The sequence below is a fragment of the Taeniopygia guttata genome, chromosome 1 (assembly GCF_048771995.1).
Source record: "Taeniopygia guttata chromosome 1, bTaeGut7.mat, whole genome shotgun sequence".
Lineage (NCBI taxonomy): Eukaryota > Metazoa > Chordata > Aves > Passeriformes > Estrildidae > Taeniopygia > Taeniopygia guttata.
Window position 1 is genome coordinate 89,871,025 of NC_133024.1, and position 27,997 is coordinate 89,899,021.

The window sequence follows — 27,997 nt, forward strand, 5'->3', positions numbered from 1 at the left end:
CTTTTCTTCTGCTTCTTATCCCTTACCAACCTTCTCTCCTACATTTTTTTCTCTACATTTTACAATATTTATACAAAATTCTAGTACCTTGATGCTTAAACACAATATAAATTTATATTTTTGCCAACTTTTCTAGCTTCAGTAGAATCACAAAATCATAAAATAGTTTGGGTTGGAAGCAATCTTTAAAGGTCATCTAGTCCAACCCCCCTGCACTGAGCCAGGGTATCGTCAACTCAGTGAAGTTGCCCATAGCTCTATCCAACCTGGCCTGAAATTTTCCCAGTAGCAGAAAAAAAAATTAACCAGAGGGATATTACTTAAAGAAGCCAATAAAGAAAACCTTCCAAACTTCAAGATAAGAAGAGATAAGGGGATACATACTAAAACATGAAAACTGAATCAAAAAAGAGAACTTTTTTGTCCTTTTTTAAAATTTTTATTTTTAAGTAGCACATGGATCGAGCATTTTCCATGCAATGTGATACTGATACTGACTGAACAAAGTCTGGTATTGGTTGAACTCACTAAACATTACACTATTACTATAACACAATTTGAAGTTATACAGTATATGAAATTGCTATTAGAACTTCAGAGTTACAAGATACAAGCAGTATAATGAAGTTTTCTGCTTTGCAAAGTTTTTATATAAAAATTTCCTTGTAACTAGAGGAAAAATACAAGTATCAACAAAATTAGTTTCAGCAAGGGGATGTCTCAATTCTTACATCTCATTTCACTGTACAATTCCAAAGTAGAAATCTATTTATGTGTAACAGGCTACCGATAATAAATTTAGCAACTACATTTAACAAGATGTTCTTAAAAACATGCTTGCATGAAAAAAAAACACACCGAAAGAATGCATTCCTTTTATTTAATACTTTTTCTCTAGAAGGACTACATTCTTATTTCAAATGACACTCTGGGATACCCTTGTTCAATTAGAAATACACAGTATTTTCTGAAAATACACCAGCATAAGAGAAATCATGAATCAAATCAGACAAATTCCTGTGTCCTTTTAGGACCTAAATTGTCTAAATGTTAGTAATGTCAGAATATCTATCAGAGCTTACAGAAAATATTCTGCATTCTTTTACAAGAAAAGAAGAGGTACTCATTGCTGTGTGCCTACTCCCTATTTTAGAGCAACAGACTTCAGTGGTGAAGTGCTCTTGATGAAAAGGAAAAGACTTTTTGCACACTGCTAGTCTGAGGAGTACGTACACTATCACAACACTTAAAACAAATGTTCCAACATTTTATTAATCCTTTCTAGCTTTCATTTTGCTCACCCAGCAGACCAAGGTGAAGAATCTCCAGTCTGGTTCTGTGATGCAAAATGTGTGTTAGGCGTATGTGGACTTCCTACCAGGATAGTATTTTGCGCTGAAGGTCTCTGAGGTGTACCGATAACCTACAGTAAAGATAAAATAATTTGGAAAATGGTAAGAATTCCAAGACATTTGTAAGTGATACAATTGAAATTATGCATTATCCAAACACTAGTACTTTACATACTTCTCTTAGATGAATCTAATTTATATACACTTGTATAAAAAAATTCTGACTACAGTTAATATAGTTAGACAACACCCTAAGATACGAACATTTCTATTTTAACCTCCTTAAATCAAGTTTTCATGCTTGGTGGATTTCTTAGCACTGTTCAGCACTAACTTAGACAAGATCAAAACACACACACACTCCCTCCCTCCAAGGAAAATGGGGGGAAAAAAAGGAGGGGAAAAAAACCCTGTCCTACCAAATTATGTGAAAGGATGCTGCAGTAAATTACAGTTAAAATATGAATATAAGAAAATCTGAAAATCAGTACAACCAGAGAGATAATGCAGAGCTTTTTCAAGAACCCTCTCTCCTGGAGTCAGCCTCTAACTACTATGTTAGAGATGAGAAAGAATAAGGGCAAACTTTCCTCATCACTGGAGTGAGTGACATCAAATTAAGCAAACCCATTCCATTGCAAACACGTTAAGAGCACATACTTGGCTAAGCACAGTCTTCCAGCCTCCATGTGAACTGTCCTGAAGATGTGGCAATTTGACCACAAGTAATAGTACATACATCAGCACACAGAACTGTGCCCTCCTACCTCTGAAACTAGCTAAACAAAACACCCTCTTTTGCAGGTCATGGTTTTTATCTTTGAATTGTTTAAAATTTAACTGTCTAGAAAATATGCATTATGGGGGAAAAATTATATCATATAGATTACTCTTTTGTAATATCTACTTTTTTGGGGTACATTTACCTCCCAGTGGAAACAGCTGGTTGCATCCCTGACAGCAGGTAAACGAAAAAAACATAAAACAAACCTAAACACATAACCACCCACAAGCTTGCCATATTTTCCTGCAGCTACATTCTGTCTGAGCAGCAAAACTTAATTTTTCTTCCTTGGGCCATCTCCAACAGTTAAGTCTCAACAAGAGTAAAACACAAAAACTGAAAATGAAACATTTTATGTGTGAAAGTTACATAGATGGTACCAAAGGCAGTCTAGTGACTGTTGGATGTCCATGATTTCAGCTGTCTGGAAAGACAAACAGCTGTATTTTTCCCCAAATATTCTTTTTATATTATGCCATCCTCTGAGCAGTTAATGTATATATTTGTTATATCCACTTCTGACAGCCAGAATATCTTAGGTACTCCTTTCCAGAAGCATTGTACCATACTTGAAATGTTTCTGTCTCTTATGAAAAGCTAAAAAAACTCCTCTACTGCTTTTGATAAACAAAACTTACGACTGTAGGAAATGGCATGAAGGTGAGGAATGTTGGCACAGGACACATGTGAACCTGCTCACTTTATCCCCATGAAAGAAAATACTGTCAGTTCTGATACCAACTGCTCTGGCTCACCAAATGTCTCCAAAGAGTGTGAAAACCACCCGTGTGCTACTCAAGTAAATAGATTAGATGGAGAACTGAAGAAAGCTGCTAGCTGGTTTCTATTCCCTAGGAAAAATTGGAAGAAGACTGCAAGAGATGTTTTAACACCTTGCTTGCAGACAGTCCTGCTCTCTGCCTTACTAATTCCATGAGCAGCCCCACCACTGTACTGCTAGAATTTGTATCACCCTGCAATAAGATGAAAGCCAAAGCAGAACAGGGGCAGGGGCGAGGAGAAGAATTATAGCTGGAGAAAAAACAAACTGGCAGCAGCAAATCCTGAACTTCTACTCCACTCAGGAGAGTCCCGAAATACTCAACTCTACAAAGGAAGAAATGAAGTGTGCACAAATTCACAGGTTCATTTCTAGAGTGGGACAGAGAAGTCTGATTAACACCTACTCTACATTGAAAATCTAGTCTACTGCTTTCATATCAAGAAGAACCCCAAATATAAGACACTCTAGTTCAGATGGTTACACGTTAAGAGTTGCTTTCCAGAAGATTGAGACCACTTCTACTCAGATCACTGAATTCTAATTTTGATTACTGAAAGAATTACTATAACCTATTTATTATCTATTGCATTATAAGATTCTTTGGAGTATCTGATTTCGTACATCTCACACAAAGCTCAAAATAAGTATTTCAGCAAAAGAGTATTTAAATTAAGCAATAAAATATAGTTATTTTCAATTTCATCCCACTTAGCTCAAATTGTCATTAAAACGTGTTTATGGACTTCATTTAAATTTCCCTATGCCAGATTTCAGAGCAGAATCTGAAAGAGACACTGATTTTAAATGGCAAGACTAACAAAATATAAAGCCACCTGAACAGTGAGGTAGCTTCATGACGATTTGAGCATCACCTTTGAACTTCTTTATGCAATACATTTTTTATATAACCTAAATCTATTAAAATTAGAAACAAACTTAGATTATCTGCCCATGATGAGTGATACAGACTACCAGGCTACATCAGATTTGCAGTATGTGTAAATAATAGGACAAGCAATAAAACTATTTAAATAAACAACCAGACGAAATACACAAACAAAAACCCCCAAACAAAAACACCAATAACCCAAACAAACCCACATCCTACAAACAAAGAAACAAACAAAAAAAAAAACCCCAGAGTCTCCTTACCACTTGTTGTGCAATGTTGACATTAGACTGTCCGAATGTTTTTGGCAGGAGCTGTTTTCCAATCGTATTTACTGTAGAAGGATGAACAGCCAATAGGGAAACAACCCCTAAAACAAATACAAGTAGAGAGCTTCAGGTCAGTACATAGTATTATTTTAGCAAATAGTCTCATCTATACTACCAATGCATATTACTGGAAACTAGCCCTGAAACACGCAGTCTCAATATAAATGTAGCATTTACACATTTGAAGCAAAAAAAGAAATTAAGATTCAGTACGTTCTCTCAAACTTTCTTCTATATAACTTTACCAGTCACTGTTTTAATATGAGTATGTTTTAATTCCTTGTATTCCAATTCTTCTCTTAAAGCAGAGTAATAGGGGCAACCAGCATTTGACAAAAAGCACACTCCTCTCTTCTTCTAGCCTTACCCTTAATGGCTACTGAAATCATTTTCAGAACCACCTGACAAACATGCCCAATGCCATAGCATATGGCACAGCCTTTTGAGACATGCTGATCTGCAGGAGATAACATTTGGCTGGAACAGGCCTTTCCAAGAGAATATTCCCAACTTTCCTGTCAGTGTCCCCTCCCAGCTGAAGGCAGGGCAATAAAGAACAAACCCCAAGAATCCATTATTTCAGAAAAATACACGCAACTCAGCACACTGACCCTGCAGGAAAGGTAGTTTTCTCTCTCCCTGTTCATAACCTATACACAATCAGCACTGGTAGGTAAAGCAAGTCTTAAGGCATGTAAAAGATAAATCAACTACAAAAATAACAATGCAGGTATCCACTAGCAGTTTGATGTTCCATGATAAAGTTTAGAAGAAACAACCTCAAACCCACCTATTTAAAACAAACAAAAAACTCCCCAGCCAACAACAAAACAGAGCAAAGAAAAAAGAAGCAACAAAGGCTGACTACAGTAAGAAAATGATGAACAAACCAGTCTTAAAATAATGGAGACTTTTTTTTTTTTTTTGCCAAATCAATTGTCAAGTGGTTGTCAGGTTCAGCAGTTTTTTCCCTGAGATGACTTTTAAAGAGGCCAGTGGGGTCAGAAGGACTTGGTACAACTCTCATTCCTCTTTTCCCCATTGTCCAATACAGAAGCAGTAAGTTAGTATTTTTACAAGGGCTGTATCAGGAGGGTTGTAACTGCCTTAATGCCTATTATCTCTCTTTACACATTCAGGAAATCTACAGGAAGTCTGAGGACAAGTCATATCTTCTTTAACCCCTTGCTTTCCAGAAGGCAGATATTTCCCAGCTGCTATTACTACACTATGTCAAAGTAATAGCTTCACTTAAGACTTTACTCTCAGTCACCAATCTATTCCCAAACAGGATGCACAGTATGTCCTTCTTCCATTACTAACCAGCTTCCCAGTGCTCCTTCAGAAAGTCAGCAGCTATCCAGTAACATAAGTCTGTTATACATTCCTGTCCCTCCAAATACACTCATCACTATCATGATCAGAATTGTGCTTGTTCTTTCTCTCTGTGGAATACAATAAATCAATATAAACTATCCTGACTTGCAGTGCTTGTGTAGCTTTATCTCAGCTTCTTGGGGGTCTTTTTTTTTTAACTTCTTCTCACTGTTTTAAAAAATTCAGTGCAGTCTGAAGACTGTATTTTCAGTATAAAAGAGGAGTTTTAACTGCTTTCCAAGGTTAAGACACCTGATCTATTTGATCATCTTCTCAGAATCACAGAATATTCTGAGTTGGAAGGGACTCACAAGGATCATCAATTCCAATTCTTGAGTGAATGGCCTATACAGGAATCAAACCCCCAACCTTGGCATTATGAGCACCATGCTTTAAGCAACTTTCTCTTACCTCAGATGGCCACTGTTGCTTTCTAGTTCTCCTGCCCTTTCTTTTGCAGATGACAGGCATCCATACAATATTCATGACCAAGGAATGCAGTATGTTATGTATAGCTTGTTTACTATTTTATTCCCTGTTCCTTTTTACGTAATTCTACAAATTCCCCCCCAAACACTGATACCACATTTTCATTAAAATAACCTACAACTTCAAGATCTTTCTTTAGTGCTAATAGCTCACTTGGGATACTCATTGTACCAAGTTCAGTTTTCACCAATTATTAACCCATGGGAGGACCATCCCATTCTATCACACCTTAGCTTAACAGGCTGATTAAGGACCTTGATAATCAAATTTTTTTTATTATTTTTAAGAAATCCAAGGACATTGCTCTGATTAGATAATCCTTATCCACATGGTTGTTGACTCTTTCAAAGCATGACTTTGAAAAGAAGTAACTGCAGACCCTGCCTTTTCACCTCCTTCTAGAAAAGCCCTGTTGAAGGCCACTATCACATCTGTCCACACATGCATTGCTTCTCTGTTACGTGCTCAACCGAGCCGCCACCAAATCTGACTTACACTCATCTGCCATGATCTGAGCCCTTCACAAACTGGTGCAGACTATGCTGCTCTCTTTCCTCCTGATACTATATCAATAGTGCCAGGGGGCCTGGGCAGACAAGAAGCTGTGTGCAACCCAGAGGGGCTCCCCTATGCTAACACAGACTTAAACACATCCTGGGCTGCATTTGGAAGCATATAACAATAAGTGATTATTCCTTTTCGTTCAGCAGTCCTTATGCTGTCCCTGGATGACTGTTCAGTTTTGGAGCCCATGGTGCCAGAGAGGCACTAGCAAAAAGGAGAGAGTACAGCAGGAAGACACCAGTGCCTTGGGTACTGGAATATATCCGGCACAAGGAGAAGCTCAGGGAGCTTGGTGTGTTCAGCCTCTGGAAGAGAAGGTTAAGATGGAGCAAGGAAAAATTACTGTTAAATGCAAAAATCACTGCCTTCAACTATGAAAGGGAAGCATAGAAATTACAGAGGACACAACAAAAGGAAAAGAGGGAATAGTCACAAGTTGTGGCATGGCAAATTCCAGCCACGGAAATTGCCAAAGCCAGTGCACAGCAACAGGCTGCATAGGAGATTCCTTGGTGATACACAGCAAAATTCAAGAACTGAAGGCTCTGTGCATCGAAGCTGATTCTGCTTTGAAGGTAAGGTTTATTAGATGGTCTCCAGCCTCCTGTTATTAATAATTTTATTTTCTGAAAAGAAATGGCCATCTTGCAACTAAAACATCCATGTGAAAGATCGAGCACACACTATGTTTCTTTAAATCTTTAATAACACGAACATTTCCTGTAGTGCTGTTCCAGAGTTAATTCCTGCAACTGAACAACATGGCTCTAAACAGAAACTATGAGGTTCATCTTTATGTACAGCACAAACTGACTTGTAAGGAAACATAAATGTAAGTGAAAGAACAGTAACACAAGCATCACCATGCAAACTAAAGTCAAAATCAACTTAAAAGCTATCATGAGCATAACTGCTCAATTATACAGAAATAAGAGGATATTTTCAATTTCTCTGTCCAAGTGCATTCTATTTTCTCTTTTGCCTCACATGCAAACATTTTACTTATACTCATTTGCATTTTCAAAGGCTCATAATATGTGGGAGGTTTTTGTTTGTTAAATACAAGCAGAAGTAATTTTATCAGCTTAGATTTGCAAGTGACTGACAGCTCAGCTTCTCAAATCTTACTACTAATTTCTTAATTACTGTTACTCAGCAATCAGTGCAACCCCAATAATCCTATATTTTGTAGACAACATAAAGTGTACATAACAGCATGTAAAAATTAAAACCACAAGTCTGCAAACAGTTTTACTGTCATCAAGTCTCCTTTTCAAAACAAATTAATACTGCTAATACTGACACATCATTTTTTCCCCCTTAAAGACTTTGAGAACCACAGGAAAATGCCATGTAGAGCAGAAAAAACAAAGTATAGAGAAGGATATAACTACTACCACTACTACTTACATTCACAGTGTCAAAAATGTTTGGAAAACTACTTTTAGTAACTTAAAAGCAATCATTAAACCTAAAGGGGAGTAGAACTTCATCAGTATGATGTTCCAGAATATCTCCAAATACAAGATACTCATGCAGATGGAATCAAGGAGTAATGGCATAAAAATCTGCAGATCAAAAGAAGCAGCAAACTCTAACAAAATCTGCTATTTATCTGTCTACAGACAAGTAAGTGCTCTCTTTGGCTACTGGTTAACTGGGCCTTTGCTTGCATATAAAAACAAACCAAAGAGTTTTACCAAAAAGAAGGAATCCCTTGCAGAATTTTGACAGTTTAAAGGAAGGTGATGCAGTTAATTTAGAACATTTAAAAAATCTTAAGATGACACAGAAAAAAGACACCGTATGAAACAAACGAGTGCCCTCTGCAGACAGTGAGGTTAATCTCCTGAAAAGCTGACTGCTCCAGTTCTTGAAACAATAGTGACTTTGAACTTTGTGTTCAGGATAGAGAGGATGGGCTTTGGTACTCCTTGCCTCAGGGACAGAAAATCAGATTCATTCTAGATTACCATTTTCTGAAGTAACTTGCCTTTATGTTTTCTTTACTTGAGAAAAAGAGAGCAGTCAACAAAAAGCAACTCAGTTCCCTTGTAATGTAGTCTCTAACAAACTAAGTTCTGTCATAAAATAGAGGTGACAATTATATCCTGGGAGCTGATTCCCCACATGTCACTCCTGTGATGTCATAGCTGTTAACATCTCTGTCAGGAACATCACAGATATTTCATGTTATTTTATTAGTTAGTTATATGCTAATTTTCAGAAAATACATAATTCTTTTTGAGGGTCTCTGTGCGACAACACACAGATGATTCTCTCCTATTGTGTGCCAAGTCAAGTAAAAGCACCTCTACTTACTGAAGAAGCCACACCATCCTGTTAAGACAACAAACATACTCATACAGCAATTCTGAACTTTTGTGCAGAAATCCATGTCTCCCAGTGTGCAGTACTCACTAACTGATTACATCAACTCAGACTTCTACGTAATTCTTACTATATTTGTATATGACTAGTAATAGTTCAGCTATTACAAACCAGTTTTTCCAAGTCTGTGTTGATATAAACTGGGGTCCATTTTTAGACTTTCCAAAATTCCATTTCTACTTCCAGAAGGAATTTTATTTTCTTAGCTTAACTTGATACAATATTAATTGGATTTTGCTCAGCTGCAGTAATACATACACATTTTATAACCAATTTCAAGCATGTATCTGTTTGTTGAAGCATAATTCATGGGTTCTGAAATTGATGTCTTGTTCTATTCCAGAGGAACAATTCCAGTCACTGTTAAAAATCAGGCAATATGAATTTTCAAGTAAAAGTAACAATAACATTACACTGCAAGTTTCTTGCCACATAAATAAAAAGAACAAAACAATCTTATAGTTAGGCAGTGTTGAAACACAAGTCTAAACACACCTTAAAATGTTACAAGTTTGTCTCTGATTTTTTTTTCTTATCTGAAATGTAAATATAATTAGCCTATAAAATGGTAAACCTTTTTTTAAAGCATAAGAAGTGAAAACAGCTAGAGACATATCTTAAAATCATTTTCTGGTTACATACCAGTAATGCCACCTACTGGCGTAAGAGAAGATCCAACTTTTCTTTCTGAGTAATTTTTAAACTAAGAGCTTTAATTTCAATACAATATTAAACACCACTGGTTACCTTTTCCCTCTCACCCATCTGAAGCAAATAATTTCTTTCATCCAAATTTCTCCACAAGTGAGGGGCAAGATTAGAATTGAATCATGTTCTATTTAATACTTATGTAAATATATTTAATACTTAAATATCAACAGTCATCTGAATACGACAAGGACCAAAATGTAACCATTTTCTTCAAAATGTATCCTCTAGAAACAGCAAAAATTCTCAGTTTCTAAAATTCATTGTCAAATTCAGAAAACACAAACTCGTCAAGAAGTTTTGCTAGTTCAGCCCCTATTAAAAATTCTTCCTATCCTTCCAAACCATATGTATTTGCTAACTCTCAAAATTAATTAGTCAGATGGAAACCAGCTTCCTGGTTACCACATAAAACAAACCTTTCACAGTCATACTTCTTTTCAGGGCTATATGGAGTGTTACCCTCCCGTAATGGAAATACACAGGGGCATCAGAAAACATGGGCAAATTTACAGGCAACTTCTTCTGGAGTTTGCACAAGCTCTGGAGGAAACACAAGCTGCCATCTCATTTCTACCACAAATAGGCTGATACCTCTCACTTCACACTACAGACGGCTTTGAAGCAATAAATTTTTAGAGCATTTTCTAGAAACGTATTTTATGTGCATGACTAATTTATTCAAAATTACATGCATTCCTCATTTTGAAGAAACCTCTGTGGCGTTGTTGTTTGGTTTTGGGGGCTTATTGTGTTTTTGTTTGAGGTTTTTTACATACTGTTTTCTCCTCTTAAAACAAATAAAGTCTGTCTCTGCTTTAAAACAGAAATCCTAATCTGGAGTTCATGGCTGAGACCAGTTTCTCTAAGATCAGTCTCTCCAGGAGATAAGTGGAAGCACATCCATGTTTGCTGAAGTAAAAAGGTTGTCTACACTGGTAACCTGTTTCTGTCAGCAGACATTAATGAACAGTCAGGGAATGAGTGCATGGATAAGACTACATACAGAGATTACTCTCTAACCCACTCTACCAGATTCCAAATCTTTAGGATTTTTTGAGCAAGAGGTTGCTCAGCATAAGTGTTCAGCAAGATGGTGATGTCCCCTCTTTACTACTCATCTAAGAAACAACAGCAACATAACCCTACCACCAAAACTCAAGTCTGAAAAGGATTTATCCAGTTTCCATACTTCTGCCAGTGCAGATTAAAAATTTACAGAAGCTGATTCACAGCCCATTTTGAAAGCAAATTGCAACAAAGCTGTTCAGGCTGTGAGAACTTTTGCATCATAACCTGTTTTGGCCAGGAAAGTCAATCTTTGCTTGCTGAGCTTTCATACGTGACCCATATACCTACTACTTAGACACATACCTTACAGACTGCTGACAACGATGTTATAGAACTGTTTCAGTAACAATACTCTGCTCTTTCTCTTTAACCCTGTTTTGCAAGCATGTCCTTAGGACCCAGCACACAAGTCATTTTTTGTCCTCTACCATCCCCCGTAAAACCTTTATTCCTCTGACAGCTGAACTCCTCCTCCTTTCACATCTGGGTACAACAAGTAGAAGCTGAAGCAAGTAATACATTTCTTGCTGGATTTTCTTCTCAATCCACTGAGTTTCAAAGTTGGACTTTTCCAAAATTATGATGGAATGCACCCTCAGCATTATTAATCCAGTGACTCTGAGTACTGTAAAAGCATAAGAAGAATGAACTTCAAAAAGCAGTCAGGCTCCTGCATTCTCCCTCAAGAGCCTGCCCCATATTACAGCTGTCAGGGGCAGCAGATTGGGCTAAACAAACCACTCATCTGACACAGTAGGGAGATTCGACCCCACAACCAGTATCAATCATGTAATGTACTCTCAATCTCTTCTTGTGATTGACTTGCAACTTCAAGAAAAGGAATACAAAGAAAAATACAAAATTTCTTTCCTTAAAAGAAATACAAATACAAAGGGGAAGACGAAGAAAAAAAACAAAAACCCAAACAAACAAACAAAAAAACCCATAAAAAACCCTTTAAATGGTGACCACCAGATAAGAACATTAAGGATTTTTTTCCCTAACCACCTTCAACTCACCCTAAAAAGTATACCAGATACACTTCTGCTACCCTAGGAAAGCTTACTCCATGACTGTTCTGGACTAAATCCTCTCCATTGTGAAATTAAGAGAAATTTTGCACAGATTTAAAAAAATAGAAGAGAACAGCACCTTGTTGATATAATGGCATGCAATGCAGACAGATATTTTCAGAGAGAGCATAGTACTTTGTATGTAGTTGTCAGTCAACATTTAAAGACTGCACAAAACCCCCTAAAATTATAAAAAGTGGCAAAGAAAAAAAAATACTACTTCAGTGAATAAATTATGATACATATCTGAGTACTTTAAGTGACAAATATTTGCAAGTCTCTGATCAAGACCACAGAGTCTGCACATAAAACACAGACAAGATCCACAAATTGGTGAAGCTAAGAGAAATAGTTGTTTCTTCTCTATATTAAGAATCAGTTACTGTCTATTAACTTCACAGAACTCCCCTAAAAGCAATGAGATATAGAAATGGGCCAAGGATTGTTCAGTTTGCTGTGTTATATATTGAGAGTAGAGAGCTCTACTCTCAAACTGGACAAAGTGCAGGGCTATAATAAACTAATTAAGAACTTAAATTTATTTACAAAATTCTATAAGCAATAACATGCCCTCCAATTTGACCACTTCTACTTAGAGCTATGTAATAATGGAAGAGTCATACTTCCAGTTCTTGCTATCTAGACTGCACTGTTTTGACTACATCTTCACTGTCTGTAACAGGGTCTAGACACCTATGTGGGTGTAAAATGTACCCTCCTAAAGTATCTGCCCTGAAAAATTATCACTTTTACTGCCCACAAGGTTAGGACATATGGTACAGCTGTTAAGGATCAGGTACCTACTTGCACACTTCTTTAGCTCAGGGGGGTGTGACTGTGTTTACAGAAATACGCCTCTGCCAGTTAATACGTGTCTTCACTCAACCCTTAGTGCCCTCTCCACCAAATGCAGAACAGGACAACTTAGTGGGATAACCCCCTTTGGTAAAGCAATATGTATTTTAGACTAGGAAATGTCCAAGACAGAGTCTAGTGAGATGCCAAAAAAATACTTACTGTACCTACTGGTGGTTACAGAAGTTAAATGGGTTTCCTGAAATAGTATATAAAATACTAGAGCAGTAATTCTAAAGGAGTTCACTTGAACCAGACTACAAATTAATCTGGGGGTACTGGAGTATTCCAACAATACTTAAAGCCAGTAGATTAGTCAACAGTAAGGTTTACAGACAGTAAGCAGATGACTGTGTTAATATAAATTTCACCTTACTTCATACAGCCTATCAAAGGACACCATCTGTCATACACAAGAATAAAGCAGACTGTGATTATTAGGAAGCAACAAAAAAGGAAAACGGTCTTTTCACCAAAATATATTGTGAGGTGCCTATGAACCAAATATAATGTTACACAGAAGAATTATTGATCTCTCCATACAAAAATGACTGACACTTCACTTGGGAATCATACATGTTTTAGTCACTTGTATTCAAGAAAGTTGATGAAAGCAATCAAAAAGGCTCAAAAGATACAATAAGGAAAACACAGAGGACAAAGAGTACATCTGATGAGCAATCTAGGAAACAGTGGCTAGTTAGCTGTCAAACTAGTAAGGTTGTTATTTACAAGAGTCTCATACTCAGTTGTTATTTACAAGAGTCAGTACACATGCTGAAGAAAATTGACCTGATAAACAACTGTCACCAGCAGAATGCATAAACTGACAAGAATATACTTTACTGGAATTAGAGAAGAGTTCTACAGTCTTGCTTTGGAAACAGCCTTCCTGTAAGAATACATGAAATGTAGTCTTCAAATGTAGCATAATCAGTTTACAGAAGAGGTTACATGCCATAGCTGTGCAGAACTGCAAGTGGCTGAAACTCAGTGCCACTTCTGGTTTTCTCCAAACTATCCTAACTGGGAAAGTGCAGCTCCTTACTCCCTAAATCCTTAGGTACTCTCAGTTTTTTAGCTCAAGTTATTCAAGTTCAAATTTATATCTTGTGTTTTATTAAATTGCTTAATGACATTACATGATCACAGATGCAAAGGCATTATCTGCAAGACCAAAACAGTTCTGTTCACAATATATTTTGAAGTAAGCTTGCAGGAGAGTGGATGCACTATTGTAAAAACTGTTATAACCCGTTTTAAACTTCTACTCCCTTGCATTTTTTTTTTCCATTTGCTAAAACACAGTGCCCCAAAGATGCTTTAGAACATCCTGGTCTTTATACTTCAACACAAGCTACACTAAGGAGATCACATGTAGGACAAACCACCACTGAAGTGCACCTGTAGTTTTAAGACAATTATAAACCAAGGCAAATCTACAGTTTGCTTACTGATCATATAACTTAAGAAAAACTTTACAGAAACTATGCTAAGAAAGCAGTTTAAAGCCAGTAAAATGCATAACAACTAAAAATCAAGAAATGGAGAGTCCTACTAGGAATTGTGCTCTTACCTTTTCCAGGACTTAGGTTTTGGTCTATAAACACCTTAAGCTCTCCATTGGCTTCAATTAGTCCAGCCTGTTAAAGAAAGCAACTTTTATTAATTTTACAAACATAGATCACCTTTTATTGGTAAAGATGAAAGGTATCTTACCAGTAGCCTCTACTGCTACCACTCTCATTTTGTCACAAACCTGCCACTATGAACTGTTTGGGGGAACGTACTTGTCAAATTTTAAGGTCTTGATTTTATAAATGCCATATCCTTTAAGAGCAAGCAGAAAATCAGTTTACAGCTACTTTGCTATTTGTGTCCTAAACTCTTACAGTTTTAACAGACTGTTTTGCACAGTTTTGCACTGTTTTAACAGACAACTGCAACTACACTTTTCTCTCTGTAGATACTACCCACCTAATACACAAGGTTACATTACATTACAGCAGAAACAGCACAGACCATGGAGAGTGCCTGGGCCATTTTAATGATGAAAAATATAACTAATATGAAATATATTGAGAATTCAATTATTATTTTTTAAAATATCAGAATATAAAACTCCAAAATAAAAAAAGCTATAGAGTGACATAAGGCTTACAAAGTCATCACCATCCTTTTAGAAACCCCACAGTAGTTTTTACTTTTCAAAATACTATTAATTGAATAGAGAACAGGATGCAGTAATTTCTTTGTACCTGCAGACAAAACAGTTCTGAGAAAATATTTAATGAACACAGGACATACTGTTTCCATTTACAAACAACAGCAAGTGAATACCTGTACTTAACCAGAGTGTAGCATATGGTGTTCCAGAGGCTGAAAAGCCCTGAGCTGCATTTTACACACTGCAGGTACAATGCAGGCTTACTGACAACCCTGAGCATGAATCAAGTGCTTTGCTGTCAGTCAGCAGCAAAGCTTCACCAGTGCAAGTCCACCTGAAGAGCCCTACTTGATATCCGACAGAAGTTTGGGAAAACAAGGAAGCCACTAGGTGATGCTGTGGAGCCATTATTATCCAGGTATATCAGACCAAGGATTCCTTACCAAGGACAGGAAACTAAGCAGGAAACTTTCTCTCCTGTGTGAATGGGGAGAGAAGATGATGGAGCATAGGAGACAAGCTGGAATAAAGGCATAAAGAGCATGCTGTAATGGCATGGCAGCAGTGAGGACCTGGATGCACAGAGAACCCATAAGTGGGCAGACAGTAGATGGATAGAACGAAAAGCCTGTGGCAGTTCTGTCCTCCATTCTCCCCTCCTAAAAACAGTAAGACAATAGCATAGTTTCAGAGAGGCTGCAACAACTTTTCAGTTGTTTCAGAACACTGCCTGTCCTCCTTCTTGCCCACAGCAGGGATTTCTAAGACCCACTCAAACAAATTACAGTTTTACCATCCTGTTCCCAGGCACCAGAACACTTTATAAGCCTCACTCTTTATCATATTTAACCACATAATTCAGACTACATCAGACACCTCCAAAATCAAAGGTATATTCATCAATATGAGACCAGTATTGTGTACAAAGATGTCATTAGGGTTACAGTATGGTAGCATGACATTCCAGAACACTGGAACTCCATGGAAAAACATGAAGGAAAATTTTTGGCTGTTACCTTATTCTCCCATTCTAAATTTCAAAACAGAAGTGTTAAACCACGCAGGAAGTGCAGTCTCACTGTCATAATTTCTTTCAATGCAGTACTTAAGTTTGTATTCCACAGCAAAAAGAGGCTTGTACTCAGGACACCTACAAATTCTTTTTCCATGAGAATAAATAATGATTATAAATGAGACTGGAAAAGCATTTAATATATTGTGGGTTTGATCAGAAAACCACCAAGAAAATGGCTATTTTAATCTGTAATGTGTTTATTTTAAGCACATTAATTTAATAATTTTGAATTATTAAATCCATTTATTGGCGTAATATGCAAAAGCAAACCTGCACTGAGTGCATGTCAGTTACAGTGATATTCCAAAACCAAATATTTAAGCTGTGATATTCAGCAAATTCAAGTATTAATGCAAATCACTATTTCAGTAATTGGAAAATTAGGCAATTCAGTAATCAAGTACTTATTGGTCCCTTCCAATTCTATTTTTTAAAAATTTGAATGTCTCCAGTAGAATCTTTTCGATTCATTTTAAGTAAATGAACCAACATCATAGTATTAAATAATCTCATAAGTTTCAAATCTTCTTCTGCATAATTAAAACATACAGTGAAAAAATATTACCCAAAACAATATGCAACTCCAAAAATTGTAATTTAATCTAGCATTACAAAGGTTCAGGTTAACAATACATGCCCTATACCATGCTTTTGTGTGACTGGAAGTACAAAAGTCACTGAAAAACTACAGAACATTTGGGAATAAACACCACACTTAATCAATACAAGAAAACAATTTGGGACAATTCAGAAGATAGCAATCACTGAATAACGAGCAGTGATTGTTATTGTGGTCTCCTTAGGGACCATAATACTAATGACCAATAGAGGAGTTACAGTTCCACTGCCTTTCTACCAGTGTCTTACTAAAGGTTCAACTCTAGCAGTTAAAATGGCATATACATATTCAACTCATTTGTAAGCATATGCCCAGAAAGACTTCAAGAAAGCTATTTGGAAAGAATACCATGACTCCCATAGCAAAACAGTACTATTCATATTCACTTTGAATAGTGAACTTCACTATTCATACTGAAAATTCTGTTATTCCAGCCCCAGTATGCGCTTCACACTTCTGGATGCACTTTTAATTCTAAGGTGAGCAAAACTCATCCCCAGTTAAAGGGACAAGTTTTGGTCACAGAAAACTGAAAACAAAAACTGCCATCCCATACAGAATTCTGGTGTCTTTATTCTGAAATGGAAACACTAGACAAAACATCTCTCAGTGTGCATTTTGAGGACATGCTCCTTATTTTTCAAGCGAGGTTATTCTGGAGGAAGCACCAGGATTACTCCTCTGGGACCTATGTAGCACAGCGCCCAAAAAGAAATAAAGCAGAGGAAAACGTGACTACAGCTCCCATTCAGTATATTACAGCTGCAGAATCACAATGAACAAAAAAAAAGAAAAACCCGAAACATCACCAAAACCAACCTCCCCCCCACCTCAAAAAACCCACCCAGGAAAAAGTATTGAATTTTCCCCAATGGAAAGGTAACTTTCTGTCAGGAAGGGTTAGGACATCAAGGAAATTCTATTTTCTGATGAGAAAATACACTTAGCTTTTAGGCCCTTATCAAGCTACTTGTAACAAGGTGTTTGGATTTTTACTATTTTCCTATGTATTCTGTTTGTATTCCAGAGTTTCTTCTTATCTTCTCATGATTCTCAATTCCTAGATGCATTACATCCTTTGATGGTGTTCCTGGGGCTGCTTGAAATAATAATGCTCTTAATATCTGATTTTGAAAGCTTATTAAGTGGATTCAACTTCACAATTCAGCAACGTTTTCCTCTTTGAAGACACATATTGGCTATGTCTACTTCTCTATGGCTACAAAAAGAAACCCCTGAAATCCTAAACAGGCAACAGACACAAGTTTCATCCTTCACACTACAACAAAGCCAACAATGATTTTAAAAAATAGCTTTTGACATCCAACACAGCATCTAAGCTGTAATAATTTAGTATCTTCCCACAGATCACCAGAAAGGAGGGTAAAGCTCACTGGACAAATTAGTAGATCTGGCAATTTGAACTGCCAAAGCTGTCGTGAAGTGGAGATCCCAACCATCACCGAGGTTTGGTCTCAGCTCATTATTCAGAGCTCCTAAGGAAAAGAAATTAATTGAATGGCTAAACATAAAAAAATCAACTAAAGTTAGCTTTAGCCTGCTATGAGATCATCGGCAGTCGTAAGGACTGGGAAGTCTATTTTGGCTTTGTTTACAAGTGAAAACTGAAAGGCACTACAAGCCCCTTCAGCCTGAAAATCAGTAAACTGGGAAGTATCTTTTTGTTGGGACTGAAGTTAAACTGAAACAAAATTTTCTGAAGATGCAAATAGCTTCAGTTATTAAAAAATCCCTAAAGATTTGAGAGAATAATTTAGTATCTTACTAACAATCCACTATTTGCAGTCTCTGAAGTTACGCACTGGAAAATCAACATCCTTACAACAAAAATATAATTTCTTCCACAACTTTCCAGCCTTGCAATTCAAGTTGTTAATAAAAACTAGCATCAAATTATTCACTGAACCTTTAAACTAAACAGGAAAATATGCAAGGTGAATTTGGACAAAAGGACAAAGAACCCATAAAAGCAAGAAGTTTATCTGACAAAAACAAGACTGAACGAGTACATGTGCTACGTACATGAGATTTAACCCAAGAGGCACATTGCTCCACACTACTTCAAATAAGTGTGGGGAAGAGAAGGTGCTTTTGTGCCACAGAAATACCTCTTCTAAGTAATGAGCCTATTTTAAGGACACTACCTGAAAAAGTGCTGAAAGAAGAGCAAAAAGGGTAGAGAAACATGGAAACAGAGGCACCTGCTACAAGGTTGGTTCTCAGAACAGAACTTTTCAGTTCTTAACAGCAGATGAAGCCCATAGAGAATGGAGGCACAGGACTGGGTTTGACAAAGAGATACAGGTGCCACAGATACAAGAATGGTTAAAGAATGAGAGTCAGAATGAGACAGTCTGAAAAAGAGAATTTCAGGACTGGCCGGGAAAGACACGAAAAATGAGCCAGAAAATCAGATGGAAGATAGAAGAATTAGAAGTTGAGGTAGAGAAACTGTGAGTCGCTGAAAAAAACTGATGAGAACCTGAGAGTTTTAATGGAACAACAAGATCAAATCCTGTGAGAAGAAGGGAAGAATATGGGAAGTGGGAAAACAAACACAATCTAAACTACAACTGAAAGGGGAAATAAGCTGGAGCTCAGACAGTGAAGTTCAAAATAAATTAGAAAAGAAGTAGTAGCAATGACAGAATCAGAAAATGGAGGAATTGGGAAAGAAAAGCATTTCCACCCAGAGCTTGTCAGGGCATTTGGTGCTGTTGGGTTTATGGCTGGACTTCTTGATCTTGGAGGGTTTTTCCAACCATAGCAATTCCACAGTTCCATGCCCAGGACGATGCCTCTGCTGTGAACAGGCATTTGCAAAGCCAACTAGCAAACAGCCACCCATCTTGTGCAATACTGCAATCCATGATGATCCCCAGTCATTTTAAAGGCAACATGTCCAAAGGCTCTATGCCAAGCAATTTTACTATGGGCCACTTTATTGACAATGCAGGGTTCCTTTGTTTTGTTTGCCTTATTTCAGTATCAGGAAGCAACAAAAAATAAGCAAAGTTACAAAGTGGAACTGGAATAAAGCTTATAATCAGAAATAAGCAACCTTATTTTAAGACTGCTTAAACAACCTTTATTCTTCTTTCATCCCTATCCATACGCAGATGTCATTTATAACAAGATGATAATGAACTACTTTCCCCATTGGTTTCCCATCTCATGCAGGGATCAGAGCAAACATGTTCTCGGTATGAATTATTAAGCAACTGCAAAATATTATTTTTATGATACATCCATTTCATTTTTGCAAAAAATAAAGGGCAATCAAGATATTAAGTAGAGGAATACTGTAGAAAAGGGCAAAAAGTTCCTAAATTTAAAACATTTGGATTTAATTTTGAAAATTAAGCCAGTGAAAACTATTCTTTACTGTATAAATAACATAAAATTTTTGAAGTTGGGCTACAGGAGTCTGATTGTTCAAAATTCTCAGATGTGTTGTTTTACTGTGTTTCTGTAGCCTTTTTCTGGAACAGAGATAATCATATCACATCCTCAGTTCATGGCAGTATCTTCAAGATTAATGTGTCTGCCAACCACTCAGCAGTGAGCTACACCATAGAAATGGGCTTTTCAAAGAGTACATTTGAATGTTTAGCACCCTTAACTAAGAAGGCATAGCCAAAGCACCAAAATAAACGTCTCGATACCACAGAATTGTGAAGGCAAAAAGCTGAATACAGATAAGAAGTTCAGTCAAGCACTGTCGATACAGGCTCTGCTGACACTGCGGGCAAGCTGGACTCCGAGCAATACACAAAATGACACCCAAGGTCTCCTTTACCGCAGAATATGTCAAGACCATTAGCTTATTGGCTTTTCTTTCTGACAAGAGCAACACATCCAGAATGCAGCAAAAATTAAATTAAGAACTCACTTTGAAGACAAGTCAAATGGTGGTCCTATCTAAGCAGCTAACAGATCAAAAACACCTCAAGAGTCAAAAGTCACTCCATGGTGTTGCTTCTTACAGTTACTTCAATTACTCAAGTGATACAACCCTTGCAAAATTGAAAGCTGATGTCCCCAAAACTAACTGTGAAGCTGTAAGAACGAAACAGATTTGAATTTGAGACTCCTAGCAGCGAACATGACAACAAAGCACTGGTTTTCCACTTGTATGTACCACGTAAATTAATCAGATAATAAAATCATCATTAGTATCCTCCTGGACTAAATAACCACATGTGGAGGTACCAGCAGCAGCCACTTCCACAACTACGTTCTGCAACCATTCTAGGTCTGACCATAGAAGACTGTTTTTTTCCCAGCCAAACCAAGACTTCAGAGCAGCTTGTTCATCAGCACCTGAACCACAGCCGAAATCAACAAATAACATTACACAAGACCCTTCCAGAACCATTTTCTTCATCAACCCCCTTATCAGTGTATTACAAGGCTCCAGTGGCTCACAGAGTAACATTCAACCAAATCTGTGTAACCAATAATTCAATACTGGAACCCTTAGCAAATGTAATGTTACACAAGACAAGTAGCCAGAAGCATTTTTGGGGAATACAGACCATTATCCATCTTTAAAATCGAGTTGTCTGCTACCTGAGAATTGTTACAATATAGACAACATTTAGCAAAGATTGATCCATTCTTCCCACTCCTAATTAGCTATAATAAATCTCCATTAATAGATAATCATGCAATCAAATGCAAACATTAAAACAATTAATCCCCAGTGTAACTTAACTTCTAAAATTGGCATTTTTGTTGAGCCTGTTGTCATCACAGTGTAGTTATTCAGTAAAATACTGCAGCATACCTATATAAAGCCACTACCATTAACTGGCACATACAATTTAATAAAGTTTAACACTTACAGGCAACAAGAAAATGCTTCATTTAGACAAATAAACTGGCAAGGTGACAGGCAACTTCTGAGCTGCTATCTCCTGATTTTATAATATAAACCAGTACAGGAAAAAAACAGCTCTGACTGCATGCCTGGAATGTATGAAAGAGAGTTTAAAGATCACTTTCCTTTTGCCTTCTTTGAAAAGGCAAATTAAAAAAATTAGCAACGTTCAAAATCCCAAACATAGATCCTTTTTAAAAGACCTAATTTTGTAATATTATTTGATCACTAGTTTGCAAACTTCTGGACACATTAGAACTCACTAAAGGCAAAAGAAGTAGATCAAACTACTGAACTAAAATGATATCAAAGAAGGTGCATGACCACTTGAGTTCCTCAAAGACTTAACTTCTCTAGTCCGCCTCAACGAATTTTCCAGTACATAACCCAAAAATAAACATAAAAGGAGAGACGCATGCTGGTATTTTAAGAAAAGTCTGAAGAATGTTTTGACAACTTCTCAATACCTTCTAGGGATTGAAAGTGCATCATGTAAAAAAGGTCCAAAATAAAGTGGTCTTCCTACTTCCATTGGGTTCTTGTTTTTAATCCATCCCAAACAACTTTTTTAGACTTGCTCAAGATTGATGAAGAAACATCACACAGAAGTACATGGAAATAAAAAGTACAACTTCTATGGTGTTCTGGCAAAAAAAATTAATACAAAACCACAGATTTTGACTTCCCACAAAAACATCAGCCCTACCAACCTATCCAGTAAAATTGTGTGAAGAAACCAGTTTGCTGTGGGGTTTTTTTAAATATTCTTTGAGCAAAATATTTAGTAACACTGTGAAATAAATCCACTAGATTAAACTACAAACCTGAATGTATTCTGAATACTCAACTAAAATAAACCACCAGCGTTAATTCCCATGTCTATACATCTCTTAGAAATGTTAGATCAGGTGATGCACTTTTTGCACTATTGTATTGTGTGTCCTCATATTTCCACAGGTTCACAGGGCTTCCTTTGCAAAACTGGATATATGTGCCATATCTACTATTCACTAAGATTCATGAAAGTACCATAAAAAAACTAAAGAGACACAATCATTTTTATGCAAACTAGGGATCAAGAGAAAAATCCCTTATAAAATAATTCAAGCAGAAGATGACAGTAGAACATAATTTTTAAGAATAAATTTTAAAATCTAATTTTAGAACAAGCAGTTCCAAAGCCAACACCACTGTCAGTTACCTATGAAACAGTAACTCAAGAAAAACTCTCAAGAAAGGTATTTTACTCTGAGAAATTCTGAAAGCTAACAGTGGTGTATCGGTTTAAAAAGTTTTGAAATTTTTTTTCAACTTCAAGTTCTCAGTGCACCAATTTATTTTTTAAATGGCTTGAAGCGATCCATCAATGGTGAACGACAGAAACAACCACAAACAACAGGACTTGATAAGACTATTTCATTTACATCACTCATCTATTCTGATAAGTGTAATTTCGGAGATCAGAAGGAATCATACTCATTCCTTTTGAACAGCCCCTTTCTCTCGATATTCACTGTAATACCATGCACTAGACTATCCTCAATAACAGATCCAATTCCTGCAAGTGGTTGTATTAACAGTACAAAAATTCAGCAGAAAATAAACTCCACTGTTCCTGCTTCTTCTCTCCTGTGTAACACTGAGTCTTGGAGAAAAGATCCACAAGCTTTTCTTTCCTTATGCTCCTTGAGAGGCCTCAACAGTTCAACTGTGACAGAAGTAACTGAGGGGAGAAACATGGTCACAAGTTGGATCTTCAGACATGCTACAGAAGGTGGTAATTTAATGGTGGAATGTAACTAACCAATGCTATTAAAAAAAAGTATTTATCGTTATAATTTACAGATAATTCTCAACATACAACTGAACACAAAAGTGGCCAGCAAACCGTGCTCAGTCTTATGCTGCAGCTGGAAAAAAATAATGTATCAAATTTGCTTTCCTGCTAAAGTAATTCCTTCTACTTCATTCAATGCAGCATCCTGGCTAGTTTTAGGCATGCCAAGAGTGGATCGGTGACCATTGTACATGGGGAACTGATTTCCCCACACACTATTACTCCCATGAATCCAGTAAGGAGAACAAGTAGACTGAGGACCTTGGCTGGACATTTGGCTCCTTTAGCTCCTGCCTTGAAGGTGCCAGTTTGTAAGTAGTGGAAGAGCTCACAGGAGACGAGGCAAACTCAGATCGACACTGATTAACCAGAAAGAGGAGTTCTGGATAAGATGAAGTTTCTAGAGACTGCCCATATGCAAGGACCAAGAAGTTTCCCACACAGTGCAAATGCAGGTGTAAAACTGTACCAAAACCTACTGACCTCAACTTGTCATCCAGACTCTGAGAAGCAATGCAGTGATCCCACTCTCAAGGTATGCAAGTCCTTGAGATACAGCAATTGTTCTTCTCCTGTCCACATGTATTTTTTCATTGCTTTTTTGAATTGCGCTAACAGTAAAGTCTTCCTAGGAACTAAGATGTCCTGAATCAAACGTGATATACCACATCTGCCTGATTCTGTTAAATTGGTTCTCAGCTTCATCAGCGCGCATAAACCCAAAAATGCCTGCACTTACTGCTATTGCCAGATCACACTGGAAAATGCTTCTTCTTTGTACCCTTTATCTCTACTACACTTCAGATCCCCTACCCAAAACATAAAGTAATATACTCATGGATACTCTAACCTTCACAAGCTAGTATTTCTTTTTACATTATTGTTTTTCAAGTTATCCAGCTATAACATAGTGATTATGCACTTAAAACTCCACCTGCAGGCTCTTAATTAAGGTGCTATGTATGAATGAATCCTTTTCCCCCCATCTCATAGTTTCCTGACTACTGCTGAGGAAATCAAAGTATTTTGCATAAAACCCCAAAATATAAATGAAAAAAAAAAAATCAACGTTTGCTGCTTATTTTCTCTTTATTGCATGTTCTAAAAAGCATTAGAGAGATACACTTTAAAGTAATACTTCACAGAATTTAGACCTGGACCATATAGTACATACACATTATTTTGCTAGCTTACCTGATCACTACTTTCGCAATTCTTTGATTATTTATAAAAACATTTCACTGGGTTTGCCAGTACTCTCCATCACATTCCCCCATTTGCTCAATTATCAAGTCTCAGTCTGCAAACTCTTACAAGTATTTGACTTTTCCAGCAGATTTTATCAAATTATAGTTTTTAAAAAGAGGCATCAGAAGAACTGGACAGGAACAATAAAAGGAAAACTGCTCTCCTGCAGCAGGAAGGAAGAAGCATAAAGTAGGAGCGTGTTCTGTCATGGTGCATTGTCTCCACACCTTCCCCTTCTGCAGGGCTCCCTGCTCCACTGGCACCATGGCACACTGGCCCAGCAGCACAGGACACCAGCAGGATGCACACCTTGCCTGCACTCCCAGGTTGGAGCACTCTGAATGTGCCTGGCCATGGAAATGCCACCTGAAGCCCAGACTTAGGATCTGGCAGCACAGCCCTTCCCACAGTTTAGCCACCTCAGCTCTGCTGAGAAAAAGGGAAGGAAGGGGCAGGAGCAATCACCAACTATGCCATCTTCTTCACCACTACATCTCAGAGACAGTTAGAGCACTTGATGGGTGACATGGCAGAACCACAAGCCATTAATCACAGCAATATTCTCACATCAGAATGTTTAAATTTACAGCAACACAGGTTTTCAGAGACTCAGTGCCCAGAAATTTAGTGATACTGCCTGTATCATGCTTAATTCCATTCTTCTGCTTGAAAAAGAACTTGGGACTTCAAACAGAAATATGGAAATAAATTTCTTCCTTTCTGAAAATTAAAATAAGTGTTATACCAATCAACACCTCTATGTTATAGCATTATATCACAATTCATAGGGCCCATAGTCAGACCTAGAAATTTAAAATTTCCCAACACTCACTACACATTTTAGGTGTCATGTAATGGTGGGTACAGTCTGCAAAAAGGGAAGCAGTTCATATTTCTTCCCTGAGGCAGGTTTGAAGTATATATATATGTTTTTAAGAACAGGTTAGACAATATTCAGTATAGATTCATACCCTTTCTAGCTACTCCGCTCCAGTGCTTAAGTACACTTAAAATTTTACCTAAAACCTGACCTAGATATTAATTTTTCCAAATTCAGTTTATTACTTCTTTAATAAAGATACTGAAAGCCATTTCTTTTCGTATCTGTAGCACCTTGCCCCATTTCTTAAGTATACTCTGAGGTAGGTTATTCCTTCCTTTCTTTCTTAACTACTCTCTTTACAAGAATAAACTAGATCTTTCAAAAATAAGGTTTGTTCTTAAATGTCTCATTCTCACTTAGATCCAGCAGGACATTCATCTGTATTTCCAGGTGCTAGCAACTCTTCACTTAGTTGATCTCTCTCCCAAAAGATAGTATTAAACAAATGTACTTTGGCATCTCAATTACTTTGAGCTGTTTCAATTCCATCTCCTAGTATAACACTCCACTTTCGTTTTCTTCCCGCTTATATGGCCTATCATTCCCTGAACTCTGCTATCTGTAATGTACTTGGCCACCCTTATCTCTTCCAGGCAAGCTTTGAGTGACTACGTATGTCTGGTTGCTTCTCCACACATTAAGATGTTTTTCAGCTGAACTACTAAAATTCCCTACAAGATTATTTTTTAAGCCAATCACTCTTTCATGGAAATCCCCACTATTTGAAAGCTACAATATTCCACATTAGGCTGCAACCTGCTGTTTAACCAGTGAATTGTATCACTTTTCTTTAGCTTGCACGCTGTTGTTTTTTAGGGGTTTTGGGCTTTTTTGAAGGGGACATATGTTCTAATTTGAATACAGACTAGTCCATTGTCTTATTTTCAATAAGAAAACATGAAAACCCTATTATATTAGGTATGAACAATGACTGACATCTTAAAGGCAGAATAAACTGAATTTTTTTTAGTAGGTACCAGAAGGGGTGAAGAGCAAATGTGCCCCAAGAGGCAGGCCACAGAATCAAAGTCGCAAACTTTAACAACAGCAGTAATGGAAATCTACGGTGAAAGTTCCCAAAGCCTGTTTTTACAGACACTAACAAGCATCATTTGGTAGACAAAGATAAACAATGAACACATATGGAGAATGAACCATCTTCCCTCAAATGTCTGATGCCTTCTTGAACTCAAGAAAGGCAACGCTAGTTGACAACAGTAGTCAACAACAGCCCTGCCATCTGAACAACACGTGCTGAGTTTTTTTCAATCCAATCCAAACCCAAGCTTTTTAGTGTTCAATGTGAATGCAAACGGCCCAAGCGCTGTTATTAGCATATGGAATTCTCAAAATTAATCACTCTGAAAAAATGGCAGCAGATCTGAAGCTGGTTTACACTGTCTACAGGAAAACAGCCTAGGCTTGATGCACAGAATAGATAAAGTTTCACATACTCATTAATGCCAGTTATTATAAAGCCTGACCCCATTTGCTTTTGTTAATAGAAACATTCTATGCTTCCACGTTTTATGTGCTACAAATATACTTACATCTTTTGCCATGTTACCAAAGACTAAAAACCAGTCGTCTTAAAATCTCGATGGCTGCAGGACACAGGGACAATGCTATTTTCTGGAAAGCAGAAAGCAAAGACAGCACCAGCTATAAAAAAATGAAAGGAGGGAAAGTTTTTACAATTGAAATTATTGACTACTACCAAGTACAATTTAAGCTTCTTTTTGAAAAAACAACCATGCTTTTAAAAAGGGAAAAGTTTCCCATCATCACCTTTTGGTCCCTCGAGCCCCAGGCTCACGTGTGGGGGGCACTCCTCTCCCGACGGCGGGGGCGAGCCAGCCGTGCCCTGGCAGTGAGAGCCCTTCCCCCAGCCCGCGCCCGATCCCACGCGAGGCCGGTCCCTGTCCAGCTGCGCCCCTTCCAACGCCGAGCGCCGGGCGCGGGCAGCGATCACGGCCTCCTCCTCCCCACCCCCATTTCCAGCAGCAGGCACTAGTAGGCCCCAGGGGCAGCTCCCCCCGGGGCCTTCCAACCCCGCTTTTCTCCTCCTCCTCGCAGGCGGACGGGCCGCGGCCACACCGGGCGGCACAGACCGGCGGCCGCCCCTGCGGCTCGGGCACCCCGCGCCCGCCCGCGCCCCCCGACCGGGGCCTCACCGCCCGGGCAGAGCCCTGAGCCCCGCGCCGCCTCCCCCCGCAGCGAGGGGCCGCGCTAATCGCCTCGGCGGCGGGGGCGCGGGCAAGGGGGGACGCGCCCGGCGGCCGCGGGGGGAAGGGGCGGCGGGCGGAGTGCGGGTCCGCGCCGTCCCCATCCCCATCGCGCCCGACCCGCCGCCGTCCCACGCAACCCCTGGTGCTCCCATCCTCGGGCGCGGGCTGCCCGCACCTGAGCGGCCGAAGGCAGAGAGAGCCGGCTCCATCCCCCGCCGCCGCCCCGAGACAGGGACCCGGAGCGCGGAGCGGGAGCACCCCCCGCCCGCCGCGCTGCTGCCGCCGCTTCTGCTGCTGCCGCTGCGGAGGCGCCCGACTGCACATGTGCGGCGGCTGCGCGGGCCTGGCGGGAGGGGGCAGGGGCGGGGGGA

General features: G+C 38.3%; 1 protein-coding gene across 1 annotated transcript; it reads right to left on the reverse strand.

Moving 5' to 3' along the window:
* Positions 1-416: 416 nt before the first annotated feature.
* On the reverse strand, positions 417-27,952 carry TFDP1 (transcription factor Dp-1). Its single transcript, NM_001245244.1, is given in 5 exon segments — positions 417-1,423; positions 4,073-4,179; positions 14,243-14,309; positions 26,949-27,060; positions 27,802-27,952. Coding segments are annotated over 4 exon segments (312 nt in total). The 5' UTR covers positions 26,961-27,060; positions 27,802-27,952; the 3' UTR covers positions 417-1,297.
* Between the last annotated feature and the right edge of the window lie 45 nt (positions 27,953-27,997).